Here is an 18,559-nt window from a genome sequence, read left to right as displayed (position 1 = left end):
TTATTGATAGCGCTCCAGTAGTTTTGAAAATTGTTTAGTCAAAACATCTGACTGCTCACATCATTGCACAAACACGGTAAACCATTAATCTATTGAGACAAGCTGCCCGTGCAATGCAAATGTTCCCTGCATTTGTTTGTGTTCAGTGTATGCAAGAAAGTCACTCGCGCAACTCCTGATGGTCAGTCAACAATCTGTTTTTTTTCCCACTCTTGTTTTGTAATGAAGGCATCCAGGCGATATTTGACAAATTGCTATGTCACCAAGTAACCACAAGAGGGAAGTGTCGGATCGAAATAGTCCACCTCACCCACAGAGTGTATCCTCACACTCTATATTGTCAGTCATTTTCTCTAATTAATTGATCCCACGCTCCCCGTCTTTGCATTGTGGGTCTGTCACTGCAACATGCCTCGGAGAGACACATACTACAGGCAATTATCTTGTCATTCTCCTCCACCATGAGCAGCCATCTGCAGACATGTCTGTCAAATAATGACTTTGTGTGTTATTTACAAGGCTTTTGAAGCATTTGTCTGTACTAGTGTGACTTTCTCTTTACCAATGTGAAACTAGATGACAAGCGAAAACGAAATTCACCAATTTGTAACCAACCACAAGAGAGCTCAGAGACTCAATTTGCCCGTCGGACCAGAAAAACAAGCACGGTCCATAAAGTTTCATGGAATAATTAATCTTGGAATGCATAGGTAAATCAGATATTGACAAGATTAGGTACACTTAGACAGTCTAATCCACGGATGGCCATGTCGGGTTCTCAAGGATCCCTATCGTGCACGTTTTGGATGTTTCCCTCCTCCAACACACCTGATTCAAATCATCATCTCAACAGCAAGCCTTTGCAGAAGCCTGATAACAATCCTGATCAAGTTAAGCAAGTTAATCCAATTTAACTTAATTAGTTCCCCAAATGCCTTCACTTTTATTTGTGTATCACTTCTCTATCTTCAAAGTGCTTTAACACGATCTTCTCATTCACCTGCCGATGATACACAATAAGGAGCAACTGGAGGGTGCAATGACTTGCTAAGGACATTTTGACATGGTTGAACCCACAACTTTTCGGTTGGCCACTCTACCACCTCAGTGATGCCGTGCTGCTGGGTTGATGTGTGTGATATAACAACATATAACTTTACCTTGCTGATGATTAAATCTCCTGTGTGGAGCTCACTACAGACAGGTTTGGCTAGTTGGACTTGGCTGTTACAAGTTTTGCTCTGACCAACCAATCAGAGGACTGGAAGGCTGCCATCACCGAGTGCGCCAGCTCACTCACCCTTTCAGGATGAATTTGACATATGATTGGTTTATGAAATTATCCCATTGCTAATAGTTTAAATGACATAATCAGAACACCTGATTCTGAATGCAGCGCATAGAGCCTGAAATTTGACTGGACAAAAGAATCGAACATCCACATACTGTACATTTAGCACTGTAACTGGAAGCAGTGCGGCCAAGATAAAACATTATGACATAAAGATACTGCTGACCGTTGGACAGAAATGAACACAATCTCATCGAGCAAGTTATTATTTACGTTGTCATCCCGATTCAGTGCTTGGAAATGTAAGTCAGGCCTTAATGACCCTGATGCCCTACCACTGCATGCAACACTACTGTGACTTATAATTCTACAAATAAAGACTATTAAATTAACATCTGACATTCAAGAAAAAAGTCAGCATCATTATTATTGTAAACACAAACTGCTGCACACATTGGAAAAGGCCCACTTATTGAAGAAAGTACGGTACTATATTAACCAAAATACTACTACCTGTACTGTATTCTGTACTAAATAAAGCCTTTTTTCTAAGTGCATGTTATGTCTTTAGTTTTTTTTTCCCCTCTCTGATTTTCACAGCTCAGGAATGAATTCATGCTCATGTGGTTTTGTGCGTGTTCCCTCAAGCCACTCCTTACGCTGTCAGCATGGCAGGTCTTTTGCTGCACGTTTACAGCATGCTCAAAAATGTTCCCTCCCTTGCTGTCTCTCTTCCCCAATGTGCACAGAGCTTGGCTCAAACCTAAAAGAGGAGGGCCCTGGCGCATGTGAACAGTCTTGCTTTGTACCAATCACAGTGGTTTCCCCGCCCTCTTCGTCACCAGCTTGCCTTTGCCTCTTCCCTCTGTGTTCTCAAGCACAACTAAAAAAAAAAAAAAGTGCAAGGAAAAAAAGTGATAAGCAGCAAGCAGCTTCTGGGTGTTGCTTTCAAGTGCACTCCTGCTGAATGTGTGTGAGAGCATGTTTGTGTTTTAAGGAAGGGGGGTGTTCACTCTTTCTCCTGCAACAGTAGGAAAGCACAGCAGCGGTGTTGGCCCGAGACAAAAGGCTAAACGCAACAGAGCCGCAGGAGGGCAGATACAAGGATAGGAGCAGGCAAAGTGGCCCAGTGGGACTGCACTTCTCAGGGAAGACTTGAACCTGCTGCCACACCTCATTTTGGTCCTGGACTGCTGGCGTGACGGTAAGGCAGGTTCTTTCCCTTTCTGTTGCTCTGCGAGAGCTGAGGAATGCCAGCACAATATTGACTTTTTTCCTGACTTTGCATTTACTTTTCATATCCTTGTCTGTGACTCCCATACTGGCACCTCCTGATCCACCTGTCCTCCAAGATGTCAGACGATGAATGTCGCTCACCCATCGGCCTGGACTGCTGCAGCTGCTGCCTGGACCTGGCCAACGGCTGTGATGACTCGCTGTCTCAGGGCCTCAGCACGACGCTGGCCAGTCCCACGAGCCCCAGTGTCAGTCACTTCCGCCAACTCCGCAACCAGCTGATGTACCAAAACCTCAACACGGACAAGCTGAATAACATCATGCGTCAGGACTCCCTGGAGTCGGTTGTGAGGGACCCCTGCTTCCTGCTCAATGAGGGAATCTGCAACAGCAACATTGACCAGACCATGTTGTCCATCTTGCTCTTCTTCCATAGGTTTGTCTCCCAATCTGCTTTGCATGTCTCATTTGTGCATTTGCGTCACCACATAAAGAATGCTTTTATTAGGATATACCCTATGCGCTCGTTATTATTTTTACTTGAACCAGGTGGCTGCTGCAGACTAATCGGGTCTCTTTGGATCAGCACCTTTTTCTCAAAAGGCTGACCTAAGTGTTAATAGTCTGGGATTAAGAATAGGGTTCATTGTGGTCATGATAAGGTTTCCACTTGCAATGTCGGTCCAAAACTAAGCATATAAAGCAGTGTATCCAGTCCAAAGGGTGCCTATTTACAGCACAGTATCAATCTGTTAACCCTTGCAACCTGCTTGACTGGGTGAATTGTTGATGGATTTGCTCACCGTCAAACATGTTTCCTGGAACCACCCCAACCTTCACATCTAAAGTAGAAAACAATAAAGGCATTTTGTTGGGGAGCAAAGCCAAGTGAGGTCAGTAAAATCCAATCTACAGTGAGAACACACAATTATTGAAATGCTTGAGCTTGTCATCACAAGGAATTAATTTAAGTGATATTTTATGACGAGAGGTCAGTTGAAACTCATAGGAGGCCTACGCATAACTGTCAAATGTTTTTGAAAAAATGACTTTGCGAGGAAAAGATAGATCCCTGCCAGATGAAGTGTTAAGATTGTTTGGAAGATACTATCGAATTACTTAATCCTGAAATCAGCAGTTGTACCACCTTTCCATCAGTGTTACTTTGCAACATTCGCTCGGGATAGCTTTACTCTTCACATCCGCTCGACATATTAAACAAGTCAATGTCAAGTCAATTCAGTTTAATTTATACAGTGTCAATTCTGTTGATTTAATTAATATCTAATAACGTGACAAAAATATTTATTTAAAATACACCACATTCACCAGAGAGGCTGGTTATTATATGCATACACACACACATATATATATATATAGCTCACGACAGACACTTTAAGGCACTTTACACATTGACAACAACCACGCTCCCCATATACATGTATGTACGAGGAGTGCCAGAGAGGGTGTCACAAAATATTTATTTCAACCTATACAAACTATGGGGAGGCCCAGTGGTCCCGTGGTTAGCGCGTCGACCTCACAGTGCAGAGGTACCGGGTTCAATTCCAGCTCTGGCCTCTCTGTGTGCAGTTTGCATGGTCTCCCCGGGCCTGCGTGGGTTTTCTCTGGGTACTCCGGTTTCCTCCCACATTCCAAAAACATGCATGGCAGGCTGATTGAACACTCTAAATTGTCCCTAGGAGTGAGTGTGAGCGTGGATGGTTGTTTGTCTGTGTGTGCCCTGCGATTGGCTGGCAATCGGTTCAGGGTGTCCCCCGCTTACTGCCCGAAGACAGCTGGGATGGGCTCCAGCACCCCGCGCGACCCCTGTGAGGATAAGCGGATCGGATGGATGGATACAAACTATGAGTTTTCCCTTCAGTATTGGCAGGACGATCAGTCAGCACATCTACAAAGAGGTCGTGTGGCATTTGCCTTTTTCAGCATGCGAAAAGGGGCCAGATTAAGAGGACAACTCATGGCTGCTTTACAATAACAGTGTACAAACGCAGAATGCCCTGATCATCCAACAGTTGCTGGCTGAGAAAACCATCTCCTTGCGAGAGCAACCACCCTTCTCACCTTACCTGTTTGCTTTGTGTTTTCCTCTTTGCCAAGTTCACTGGTGTCTTCAAAGAGTTTTCATACCTGGGGGACATCAAAGTGGCCATGCTGATGGGGCGGTGGAAGATCCCGGAAAAAAAAAAAATCTTCCAGAAATGTATGAATAAGTCTGGAATAGGACATTAGACTCTGGGGGATGACTTTGACATCTAAACCACAAACTACTCCTTCAAATATATCTTTTGTGACACCAGTCCTGAAACCTTTCTGACACACCTTGTACTGTGCGTATACAAGGAAATCAACTGAACCCCACATTAGCGAGCACTTGGCAACAGAGGCAAGGAAAAAGTGAGGTTTGGGTTAGGGGTTAGGGTTATGTGTGAGGAGTTCAGAGGGTTAGGTTACGGTTAGGGGTTAGGGTTTAGGGTTTAGGGTTCGGGGTTAGAGGGTTAGCATTCGGGGTTAGCATTAGGGTTAGGTGTGAGAGTTAGGGTTAGTTCAATCTGACTGACGTGCCCAACACTGGAAATAAACAATAGATTGGCTTAAACAAGTACAAGAAAAAGTTAAAAATACATTCAGCATAGATTTAAATGGCTAATGGGAAAGAGGGAAGGCCAGTTCATTGAGTTTTGAGAAATTCCTAGGAGGGGCACTAACTGAAAGCAGTTCAAACAAGATTAGAAGCTCTCTGAGTTTTTAAAAGAAGCAACTCATTGGAATGTGTTTAGTCTTACCCAACATGGCAATCGATAATGTTGGTGATGTAAGTGAGATATTCACCAGTGAGTACGTTAAAAATAAATAGCCAGTGAATCTCAAGCCTAATGGTAAAAGAGGGCCGACCAACCAACTGATAGATAGAGCAAGCACTACAAAGATGAATTTGAGTGCTGAATGGTTCACGTAATCCAAAGGATTATAATAATAGAAAAAATCATCACTCATTACATTTATAGGCACCATTTGGGACACTCAAGGTCACCGTACAACATAAAACCATCCGTACAATAAGATAACAGAACATAAAACAGCAATTAAAATGACAAATGATATGGGCAACATGAAAGTGAATAAGCAGTCCGGAATAGGTGTGTTGAGTCTAGTTTTAAAGAGGGATGATGAGTCTGTGTTACGGAGGTCAAGTGGGAGTGAATTCCAAAGACGAGGGGCAGAGCGGCTGAAGGCTCTGTCCCCGATGATGACTTGGATCTTAGTGAAGTAACAGAAGCATGTCTGAAGACGACATCACCATAGTCTAGAACAGATAAAACATTACTTCAATAATTCTTTTTCCTCACGACAAAGGAAGCTTGTCCTATTCCTCCACAAATAACCAATTTTCAAAAAGTACATTTACCATCCACCCGTGACCTAAGTGAAGATAAGCGGTACGTAAAATGGATTAATGGTCGGATTTCTCATCAAGCCATACAGCTAGATATTTGGACTGAGTGGCTCTCTCAATGATGGAAGTATTCAAGGCCCAAGTAAATATTTTTTTAAGGTTAGGGGCTTCAACCTTAAAATCAGTTTTAGTGTTGAAAGTGTTTTATTTTCCTTCAAATTCCTCCTAGCGACTACATTGCAACACATTGCTCTGGAAAGGTTTTTTTATTCAAAATTTGCAAAGTGGCAAATGTGAGAGTTTTATATATTGATGGTCCTGTTAAATTACAACAAAGCACAGCACTGCAGTGTAGGATGTTTGGAGCATAGAGGACAGCAGTTTTTTTCAAAGAGTTTCTTATTTTATAGAATCTTTTCTGACTTTTCTCTGATGATGCGTTGGTGATTTAAAACCACATGCCTTGGCTAAATGATCCCAAATCTTATTTGCTAACTTGCGCTAAACGAGTTAGTGCAGTATAATAAGCCTCCTGACCAGAGTGCCCACCCTCAAAAAGCAGAATATTATCGCTGTCGGATGGTATGCTCGTACTGTCAAAATGACAACTTTATCAGAAATCACACACTTTAAAAAAAAATATATGTTTGAATCCCCAGACACCGCTTAATTCAAGTTGTATCATTCCTTATATTGCTATCATAACAGTATACCATTTCACACTCAAAAACACAACAGTACCCCAAAAATAGATTCACTTGCTAATTAAATTTGTAATTTATTTATTTTATTTATTACGCTGGCATTGATTACGACAGTAGAGTAAAACACGGAACTGGTGGCAGCCGTGCACCTCAAAGTCGACGGTCATGTCAAGCTCCCAGCATGCAAATAGCCTTTTAAAATGTTACAAAGCAAAGTTTTGTCCGATATCATCTTCAAATAACTTCTTAAAGGTCTTCATTCATGAGTGATGTAATAAATAAAACAATGAGCTAACTAACCCCCTCTATGAAGCAAATATTAGGATGAAACGCAGACTTAACTCCATGACTCATCATTGTCCTTCTGCAATGAAGCATCACAGCAATCGAATTTCATCATAAAAGCCAACTTAAATGAAGCTAACCTTACTATTTTCACTCATTGTCTAAAAAGCATCCAGATGTTGAATAGAGGCGACAATCACGCCACACAGCTTCTGCAGAACTAAGAAACTGAAGTCGTCATGCACCACTTCTCAAACATAAATTGCGTTCAAGCGGCACTGTACAGGTATTTGTTTTCAAGATATTTTCAAGATTTGCATTGGTTAATTTTGCATTAAATTAAAATAACAGATCAAGTAAGGAAAGATAACTGACTTGATTTGTGAGGACAAATTAAATAAATAATTTGACCATTTTTGGACTTATGAGGTTTCAGCCGGACAGCGACGATACACTAGGAGGCCTATTAGATATATTGTTTGAGTCTTGAAAATGAAAAGGTCACCTCGCATTACATAACACATCTTATCTAAACCCAGATTTGGTCTCAATGAGTAATATCAAGGGTACTTGTTATCTTTTTATTCCAGTGTTTTATCAGCGGAATAATCAGTGTTATTAGTATTTTAGTCAGTTAACAATTGCAGCTACCAAATAAAACCTAGTTAATTTTTACCTGTGTTGTTGCTGTTCTTATCGCCGAGCTGTTAAATATGCATAGAACATCGCATACCAGACATAAAACAGTCAGTAGGAGACCAAAAAAACATTTATGTAAACTGCATCTGAGGCATGGTGGACAACCTCCACTGCTTCATTTTGGAAAATAGCTTTGATGTTGCAGGTCACGTTCTTGATCACCCTTGATTGTGATTCAACTTGCAAACTTGTGACATAAAAGCAGTTTAACGTTCGAAAGACAAGGTCAGTGAGGTAAAATGGTTCTTATATCATTGTGTGAGCAAAATATACATACATATCACTCATACCGGAACAAAAAATGAGGACAAAAATGTCATCTATGGTCTGTGATTGATACTCATAGAATCATATGCTAACATTAATGACAGTCTTCTATATATCCTCAGACTCATGTTTACTCGAACACCAATGCCACGATTGTTACTTATTGCAGTATGTGTTTGCACTACTTACTTTGAATGGCATGTTCATATTTACTCAAATGAATTCCCTGAAAGTTGCTCTGCAAAAATAATTGCTTTGCTCTTTGGACAAGTTCGATCCATCAAACGTGTACTCAAAATTTTTTAAAGTGGCATATACGGGGTGATAACTGGAGGCAATTGAATACAAATTCATAAAAACAAAACAAAACAAAAAAAAACAACAACAAACAAAAAACAGAAGTGCAAACAAGAACTTGAAATGTTTCAGATGGCAGATACCACAGCAAAGCATGATAGCGTCTATGAAAAGAAGTGATTCGGACACATAAAACGAAGAGAATATGTACAAAGGTCTTTAAAAAAGTCCAGGCTACTTGTTTTAAGTCACCACTAATACGATTTTTGAAAGACTTTGAGAGTCAAACTCATCTTCCTGATATGATGTTAGAGTAAGCCGTTTTAGGCCCCCTGCTGCTTAATAATTTTTCTTGACAGTCTTCAAAAGCGTTACAATGGAGACAAAAAGTCAATATGTCATTATCATACATGTGCATGCGTGAGCACCCAGATTAATTTTGCAGATAACAGGCAATTGGAAGCAGACACAGATCGGCAAAGCGTTGATTGACGAAAATGAGAAGGGCAGGTCAAGCGAAATAAACCAGAAAACAAGACAGAGGACGGACAATAGAAATACTTTCTCAGACATGTAAATAAACCTGATCCAAAAAAAAGCAAGATGGATAAACTAAGTCATTTTCAATTTTAGCATTCTAGCGAAGGATTCTAGCCAATCGAATATGATCCCATGGTACGCTGCCAAACCATCTTCTTAGATTAAAACAACGAAAACATCTGACATTCATGCATCAGAGGTAGCATGTGCCAGAATGTTCGTGTAAATGTTTGCCAGACAAACACAGTTTGCATGCGGCCAGCACAATTTGTTCCTGGAACTGTGTTCCTTAAGAGTGTCACGGATCATGTAAGTTGTCTCGGCTAGACTTTATTGTCAGAATTAGAAAACTGTTTGCATTTGCACACAAGCGGTGGCACAAATCTGCTTTGTTGAGGTTGGCTGGAGTTCATATATTTTTCCAGTTCTTGAGAGTGAGGGCTTGGACTGAGATTAAATCTTGCATATATGACAGACAAAAAAAAACGTGTTTCTCAATAGAGAGCGTACCTGGTCATCTTTTGGAATTAAACATCAGACAGTGGCTGGCAAATATAAATGAGTCTGTGTTGATAAAATATCAAGCTAGGAAAGCCTAAGGGGTTCAGGTTTGTGATATCCTGAGATTAAAACCAGAGGGAAATGTGCTGATTTACTTTGAGGCTAAGAAAGCAACTCACGGCCCGACCGAAAGTGCTGCTTTTGTCACCTTTATTTCAGACCGTCACTCATAGATATTTAGCAGCCACTGAACACCTCAGCATGCCAAAGGAAAAGAGGGGCAAAGAGTCTGCAGCTCTGACATGAAGCCAATCAAATAGTTTGTTCATGTGGAAAAAACTAAAGAATTTTAACAGCTCATACGGGAATTGAAACAAGAATCAGTTTATCTATATAATCCTCCAAATAAGAGCAGTCACTAAAATAAGTCATCAAGACTAGCCTTTCACTGCCTGAGCTCCAGTATTGCTAAAGCAAAAAGCTTAACATAAAAGCATTCCAAATAACAATCAGTTTCATGCAAGACAGGAAGTTGCACAAAGACTAATTCAGTTGTTTTGACTTCTTCATCCAATCATTTTGAGCCAGATAAAAGACACCTGATAGGCGACAAAAAAATGTCCACCACATATGTGAAATAAGGCGTTATCAAGATGACTTTCCTGACTTGAGATATCTACCGGTAATCTGTCCCAACATTTACGTCCTGGTAGCTAAGCTGCCTTAAAATGTCCCTCACGCTGGCGTCAGACCAGTGCTGGCTGTGGTCCAGGGGACGACTGAACCACCATCCAACAATGCAACGGAGACAGTATCCAGCTGTGTCGCAGACCCCAGGGGTAATAAAAACTCCACTCTGCAATACAAATACAAATCAGAAAATAGCTTTAGTGCAAGACGATTTATTTGATGCACTGGCACAAAGTTATGCAATCCAGCAAGGACACCCACCATATATAACGATGACCACAAGTGGCGAGTGTGTGAGCCCTTTGGACACAGAGGAAATTAATGTTGCCCAGAGACATGCAGGGCACATCTGATAATTTCGGAACAGTTATGCTTTCACAACATTATCTGAATGGACTTGTTTCAAAAGTATACACGAGTGAGGGATCATCACTATACGTGCACGATGCGATGTTTACATTGAAGTGCAATGGGTTTGCTCTGAATGTCGGCCTTCTTTGAGGTTAAAACAGTCAAATACAGGTATAAACTCCCATACATTGCTATATGAAATGACAATCATTTCAACAAAAATTATACGCAATAAATGGGCCAATAGAAAAAAAAACTAAATATTAATTGGGTACATGCGCTTATGTTCTGGGCCAACTGAATTTGTCAATACACGCTTCAAATTTTGTGAAGGGTCCACTTTAAATCACGATGGATTCTATGAACCTTATTACTGTGCTTGTTTAAATAGCTGCCGAACGGATGATTTTTGCGTGAGAACTCATAATGCATACCTGACATTTAACACCTGAACAGGCTCACAAAACACACGGAACAATGATGATGAGCAAAGAGGAACCACACCCTTACCTCACTGGTTGATGCAACGCTTCACTAGTATGGCTATATCGCCTCTTTTGTCCTCATGTAATTAGGGTCAGCATAATGGGAATTGATGGCACTTTGTTTTGTATTGTATTTATTTATTTGCTGGGTAACTATAGAAACACTATGAAAAAAAACCTGCTGACACTATTGATGTTATGAAAATGCCAATCAGCAAAATATAGTGTCTTTTCTGACAAAACACTTACAATTTAAACACAACAAATTCAAATCTCTGTGGAATCTGTTGTGTGACTTGCGTAAGACATTTATATATTTATGGCGAATCAAAAGACAATAAAATAATTACCGTACCCTAACCTTATATTCTAGCCTTGATAACACCCTTACAGTACATGTCAGCTTACATACATAAAAGACATATGGTTGGTTCACAAAGGTGAACCACACTGTAGTGTTGTTGTTGAAACATCACAAAGGAATCCAGCTAAGATGTTCTGTCCTGCACAACGGGCTACTCAGACAGCACCCGTCATGTTCCACTGGAGGATTATAATTCTATACTGCTGAGAGAGCCAAATCCTCCGCATCACAGCTTGCTGCTTATCCACCTTCTCACCCACAGCAGTAACCGTGCCTTTATGAGTGCGGACTCCTCAACCAACTGCGAAATGGAGTCACGGTTGCCCTGTCGGGTCACTTAAAAAAACAAAATCCAACTTGAGCATCAAGTTTAAAACCTCAAATATCAAGACACGATAACCTTGTTATTTTGGCTCGTACATCATAATATCCCGATATCCACGTGTTGAGGAATGCGCTAAAGCAAAGCTTGAAAGTATGTTGTGGTGTCTGCTGAGAACGCTTTGAACTAACCCCGTGGATTTGTCGCGTAAACACACCGTTAATTGGAAACTAACCGGCAACTGAAACAACTCCAATGGAAAATGGGTCAGCCCAAAATGAAATAAGGTGGCTTTGCGAAGAGTCAGTCGGACAATATGTCGGTGGAAAAGAAAACAAGCCTGCAGTCTTCGATGCATAACCGCCCTTCATTCAGAAGAATAGAGCACATCCTCTCCTTTTCCCATTTCTTCAAACTTCCTATTTGCTTTGCCTCAGCCTACATCACTGTTGTGTTGTTTGGCAGTCATTAGTCTTATATAACGCAAAGGGAGGGGCGGAGTGGTGGGGGGGGGAGCACAGGGTGGAGATTTTGGAGACTTGTGCGTTGGGCTTATCTATTTGGACCTTGGCAATGGCACCCATTCATATAGTTAAGAAGTCTGTCAACACACGTAATCTAACCCTCCCAATACACACACACACACACACACACACACACACACACACACGTCCCTTTCCGTGACTTGAGACCAGACAGTGCTGAGTAATAGTTTCACAAGTAGTCAATATGATACAATTACAGCCTTTAAATAGACAGTAGACGTTGACACACCTTGCGTAACTCACGCAGGGTCAAGCGAGCGCACCATTATGCTCATCAGTCTGCAAGTTGGCATGCAAGAACCTGAAGCATTGAAAACAGAAAATATCTGCAGAGAGACTCGAATGTCTTCCAAGATAAAAGCACCATGGCTGAGGAGCAAAGGCTTATTTGTTCTATTCCACTCTCATTGATGTGGAATTCACAGGGTTTTTTTTTTTTTTTTAGATTGCTGCACGGGAAAAGTGAGAATGTGATATCACATTCTGATTCTGGGATTCCTGTTAAAATGGCGGGAAAATGCAGATTAGACGCTTCATGAGCGTCATTCTCCAAGCGCCACAGGGAAGGAGCTATTCCGTTCCCCAACAGAATAAAACCAAATTTTTGTTTGCTTTTTTTTAAAGATGGAATTCTGCAATACTGTATGTCACTTCTTGGAAAGGCTGTTCCTCTCTCTGGGCACAAACACATTCTGATAGGCATCAGTGTAATGCTTCTCAAATAAATGTGCAGTGATACCCCGTAACATTAGAATTTCTTGCCAGAGACAATTTCTACATCCATCCATCCATCCATCCATTTTCTGATCCACTTATCCTCACAAGGGTTGCGGGGCGTGCTGGAGCCGATCCCAGCTGTCTTCGGACAGCAGGCGGGGTGCACCGTGAAGTGATTGCCAGCCAATCGCAGGGCATACATAGACAAGCAACCGTCCCCGCTCACACTCACACCTAAGGATAATTTAGAGTGTTCCATGAACCTGCCACACATGTTTTTGCAATGTGGGAGAAAACCCACGCAGGCACGGGGAGAACATGCAAACTCCACACAGGAAGGTCGGAGCCGGAATCGAACCCTGCTCCTCTGTACTGTGAGCCTGACGGGCTAATCAGTCGAGCACCAGACCGCTTTCAAAATACATTTTCACCCACATACAGAGGAAGTTCTTCCTTCATGCTTGAGTTTGAAATATTTGAGCAACAGTGTTGCCAAAAGTTTGTTTCTGCAAATTGCTCTGAGGTTCATGAGGCCACAATTTTCAGAGCGCAGGAAGGGTTACAGCACCAAGTCCTGTTACATACAAAACATTGTTCTCATAAACTGTTTGGAGCACTTGTGGCAAACGTGCAATTTGAGTTTCCCATAACTCAGGTCACTTGTCAAATGGTGAGCAATAAGGAAATGGGCTTGTAGAAACAGGAAAGAAAATCAATTTCAGCCAGGGAGTACATGTCAGACTCAGCTGGGTTATTTTGGTCTGTTAAACTTTGATGTATAAAATGCGGGTGTTTACCGGAAAACATGTTTTCCGAATCGCTGACACAATCGCCAATTTAATGTGCAAAACTGTACACAATAATATAGCATGTAAGGGTGTTGGAAGAGTTTGGCTGCATTGTCAAACTAGTCATTTGCGAAACATTGACATGGTAGCCTCAGAATAAAATAAAGCAATTGAAGTGAATGCAACCCATGAAGCTGTTGGGCCGCGAACAACTTGTTGCAATAGAGCTCCTTTTAAGGAAGCGATGATGTGGCCTGGTAAATGAACTATGACCTGCCACTGCGAATGACACGTATCATGAGAATCACTCTTGAACTTTTATGAACATGGTTTCCTGTTCTTGCAAGTGGTTCCAATCTTCAAAATGTTCTTATACATTTTTGAAAAAGGGACATGCCAGAGAGCAAACTAAATCTTGAGGAAAATGTAATACGCTGTTTGTGCACACACAAGTCCTGAAAATGTGTTCAATCAGGGTTTGGGCCTTCAATTTTAATTCTTCATCTTGCAAAGCTTCGGACAATTGTATGCTTTCAACTTGTGGTTCAAGTTTTCAGTTGGCCCTTTTCTGTTCCAACATGACAGTGCACTGGTGGACAAAGCAAAGTTGGCCAGTTGAGTTTCCAAGAACCTGAACTCAAGCCTATCAATGAAGAGATTGTTATTGCGCAAACATCCGTATCTTCAAACCCCATCAATGTTATTTTTGTAAAATGGACACCAATTTCCATTGACACAATCCAACATCTTGTACAAAGTCTTTCAAGAGGAGTGCAGGGGTGACCGACTCCCTGTTTTCTTCTAATTTTGCTTCCTGTCGGTACTTCAGTTCATTCAGTGGGGAAACATGTAACCTGGAAAAAGCTATGATGACACTTTGAACAACGCCTTTGGGAGCATTACAAGTTCCTCTCAGGGCAATTTGAAACATACGGAGTGATATGTTCCATGAGGTCCGACCTGGTCTTAATGACAGAGAGCAATTATGTCGACTTCTATAAGGTTCTCTCTCTCTCTCTCTCTCTCTCTCTCTCTCTCTCTCTCTCTCTCCTCCTAGCTCAGAGACTGCAAGAGAGAAATCTGATCCAATAACACATGCCAAGTTTCAGTGAATCTGTGATTGCTTTTGGACGTTCCCCGAGCTCAGAGATGAGCACTGAGATAAGAGGGTGCCGAATGCAGAGTCAAATCGGTGCATTTAACAAGCTGTACCATGTCCAAGATGTCATTTCTGTCTTTGTGTCCCCGCATCTAAAAGTAACAGCTGAACCATGGCAAAGGCCAGCCCCTGTATCAAATGGGCCAGCTTAGCGCACTTCTTGCATTGTACCGTCAAGCGTGCGACATTAAATGACCTCGTTCTGCATTCCTTCCGCTGTGACATGGTGGGAAAATGACTCACAGACCAGAATTAATACAGATATGCCGCCGGTATGTTGCATTTGAAACATTTTCGAAGGAGTTTAATCACAAAGTAAATGTCCGTTCTCCAGAAAAATGTCTGATCACTGATGTTGGAATCACAAGAGGGACGATTTCTTTAGATTCCTTCTTCATGTTTGAGGAAAATGCGATGGGAAGAAAATGATTCATTTTTCTCCAGCCATGTTTTCATATTTCATTCACTGCCACATCGAGGGGAAAATAAAATTTGAACCGGTAAAAATGACAGTTTCGCCTTCAGCTCAGAGGAAGGAAGTGATCATTTCCATGTTTTTTCCAGCTCTGTACCCTGATTGTATCATTTGAGAGCCTGAAATATAAATGACAAAGAAATCTAGTTTTAAGGCTATAAAATTAATTTGTAGGTATTGCACTTCCCTTGGAAAAAAGAAACTATTCTTTTTTTTTTTTCTTTTTTTTTTGCAAGTGGCTTGTTTCCTTGAAAACTTTCCAGTACTGGAATCCACTGAACTGGATTATGTTTGATTTACACACAGTCCACACACTTATGCAAATTCCACTCAAGCGACCATCCACATCAATGTCAAAAGCCTGCATGTAAAGCCCCATTTATGCCACAGACCTATTTATGTCTGCCCTTATGCAAGGTGGCATATAAAAGGGAAGCGCTTCACTGGCAGAGTGTGACAAAAGAGTGGAATTTATCTTACACTTGAAGTCACAACGTTTCAGTGCCTTGGAGATCTTTGGTTTGGAGGTTAGCTGCGACCGAGGGGATTTGCCTATGTCAACAGGACTGTTGAACTGCTTCTGATCCACACAAAATGAGTCAGATGAAAACAGTTTTGGAAAGGTCAAAATGACAAGAACTGGTAATTACCAAAAAAAAAAAAAAAAAAAAAAAAAAAACGTTATTGAAAAAGTGAAAACATGACAAACTGTTCTTGGAGAAATATAATACTTTTAATGTTCCTGCTAAAAAAACAAACCAACAATTTTTTTTTTTTAACATTTTAGTGCTTGAAAAAAAATTGAAGGTTGTGATGAGTTTAGGTGCTTGTCTACATACAGCGTGGGGATGATTTGACTAAATGTCATGTATTAGTATGCTTGTGGAGGCTCTCAGTCGTACAGGAAAGTTCCATCGTAGAATGGGTTCTGTCAGTCGTCATCTGTACTTGTGGGTAAAAAACAAAAAACAAAAAACAAAAAAGGACGTTTCGCTTCTCTCACAGAAGCTTCGTCAGCGGTAGACAACCCTGAAGTCTCCGTGAAGACTCCGGGAAGTTGCTCTGCGCTAAAAGGCTGAGCGTGGCCTGTTTGAGGACTGGGTGGGGATGGTTAGTCACGCCCCTATGGTGAAGAGGCCCATTGGTTTCTAAACTCCCTATCATTGGGTCTTGATTAGGCCTATTGTTTGGGCTAAGGCTGAATAGCTACTTTCAGTTAGCCTGATCAGCATGTCTATGTCCCTTACTGGTCAACAAGTTATTGTAAATAGGAGACAGGTTAAATCTGATACCTCCTTCACGGTTCAGAGAGGGTGAAAATTTTTTAACAAAAATCGCTTCCTTTACTCCCCTTTCAAACCATCTCTTTTCTGTTCCTAGGATTTTTACTTGTTCATCTTCAATTGTGTGGTTTGTTTCTTTTAAGTGTGCGTATACTGCACTTTTGTTATCATTGTTTTTCCATTTGTGTTGATAAAGTCTTTTCTTGAGGGTTTGTTTGGAACATTACATTGGAGAAACCAAACAAACACTCAAGAAAAGACTTTATCAACACAAATGGAAAAACAATGACAACAAAAGTGCAGTATACGCACACTTAAAAGAAACAAACCACACAATTGAAGATGAACAAGTAAAAATCATAGGAACAGAAAAGAGATGGTTTGAAAGGGGAGTAAAGGAAAATAATATAGAGTTAGTCAAAAGGGGTACAGCTCTTTTGACATAGGACACAACCTTAATTATGAGGTTAAAAATCATAAACAACAAAGTACTTACATGCCTTAGTGGGCCTGAAAGCAGCCATCAAAACAGAAAGCGTTAAAGCTCAAGCACTAATAATACTTTTAATTCAGATAAATATTTTTAAACCCATAAATAAATCAGGCCTTTTCATAATACATGAAAGCGATAATGTTAATATGAGTAATAAGAGAAGTAAAAGATTCTCTCCCTTAGCAAAAGTGTGCTTCGGATCGAACTAACACCGAAAATTAATGATCCCTATAATGAGGGAAGTGTTGTAAAAACAAATAACTAGAAAAAACAACAATAAAAATCATCCACCCCACACTGGATTGCTAACCAGGATAAACTAAAAGAGTAAGAAGGAACTCGGCAAACATAAAATATTAGCCTCGCCTGTTTACCAAAAACACCGCCTCTTGCATAATATGAGAATAAGAGGTCCCGCCTGCCCTGTGACCGCAAGTTTAACGGCCGCGGTATTTTGACCGTGCAAAGGTAGCGCAATCACTTGTCTTTTAAATAAAGACCTGTATGAATGGCATAACGAGGGCTAAACTGTCTCCTTACTCCAGTTAATGAAATTGATCTTCCCGTGCAGAAGCGGGAATTAACTCATAAGACGAGAAGACCCTGTGGAGCTTTAGATGAATAGACGAGTTTATTAATAATTAAACCTTGTAAAAGATGATAAATCTATAACCTCATCTTAATATCTTTAGTTGGGGCGACCGCGGAGTAAAACAAAACCTCCGTGAGGATTGAGATGAAAACCTTACACCCAAGAAAGTCATTTCTAAGTACCAAAATATTTGACCAACAGATCCGGCACTGACCGATCAACGAACCTAGTTACCCCAGGGATAACAGCGCAATCCTCTTTAAGAGTCCCTATCGACAAGAGGGTTTACGACCTCGATGTTGGATCAGGACATCCTAATGGTGTAGCCGCTATTAAGGGTTCGTTTGTTCAACGATTAAAGTCCTACGTGATCTGAGTTCAGACCGGAGCAATCCAGGTCAGTTTCTATCTATAATGTGCCCTTCTTCAGTACGAAAGGACCAAGAAGGATGGGCCCATGTTTTAAAACAAGCCCCTTTTTTAACCCTTGAAAAAATATTAAAGGTTAAACAACACAAAACAACCTAGAATATAACTACATGTTAAGATGGCAGAGTCCGGTTATTGCAAAAGACCTAAGCCCTTTGAATAGAGGTTCAAATCCTCTTCTTAACTATGATTACCACAATTATAACACAAATTATTAACCCATTATTATACATCATCCCTGTCTTACTAGCAGTTGCTTTCTTAACCCTTCTAGAACGAAAAGTACTAGGCTATATACAACACCGAAAAGGACCCAATATCGTAGGACCTTTTGGCTTACTACAACCAATCGCAGATGGAGTAAAACTATTTATTAAAGAACCAGTAAAACCATCTACATCTTCACCAATCTTATTTTTAGCTACCCCTATATTAGCACTCACACTTGCCCTTATATTATGAGCCCCCCTACCAATACCCTATCCTGTAATTAATGTTAATTTGGGAATGCTCTTTATCTTAGCATTATCAAGCGCATGTGCACGGGGATTTTTTTTCAACTCTCCCTTTTAATCCGCACCACTCCCGGCCTGAAAAAAATGCAAAACGGATCGGATCACTTCCAGAC

The 18,559-nt window shown here is 40.8% G+C and overlaps 1 protein-coding gene across 2 annotated transcripts in view; it reads left to right on the top strand.

The window, feature by feature from the left end:
• The first annotated feature begins 2,179 nt into the window (after positions 1–2,179).
• Positions 2,180–18,559, top strand: part of tsc22d3 (TSC22 domain family, member 3) — a 39,005-nt gene continuing 22,625 nt past the window's right edge. Inside the window, exons 1-2 of one of the 2 annotated variants that reach the window (XM_019884128.1) lie at positions 2,180–2,495; positions 2,617–2,963. In XM_019884128.1, coding sequence (XP_019739687.1) covers positions 2,644–2,963 — 320 coding nt within the window. In that variant the 5' untranslated portion in view covers positions 2,180–2,495; positions 2,617–2,643. The remainder of the gene's footprint in view (positions 2,496–2,616; positions 2,964–18,559) is intronic. The other variant, XM_019884127.1, reaches the window with a different exon arrangement.

Source organism: Hippocampus comes, unplaced genomic scaffold (genome assembly GCF_001891065.2).
Source record: "Hippocampus comes isolate QL1 unplaced genomic scaffold, H_comes_QL1_v1.1 scaffold156, whole genome shotgun sequence".
NCBI lineage: Eukaryota > Metazoa > Chordata > Actinopteri > Syngnathiformes > Syngnathidae > Hippocampus > Hippocampus comes.
Note: the sequence above shows the minus strand (reverse complement) of the source record. Positions and strands in the feature narration are given on the sequence as shown.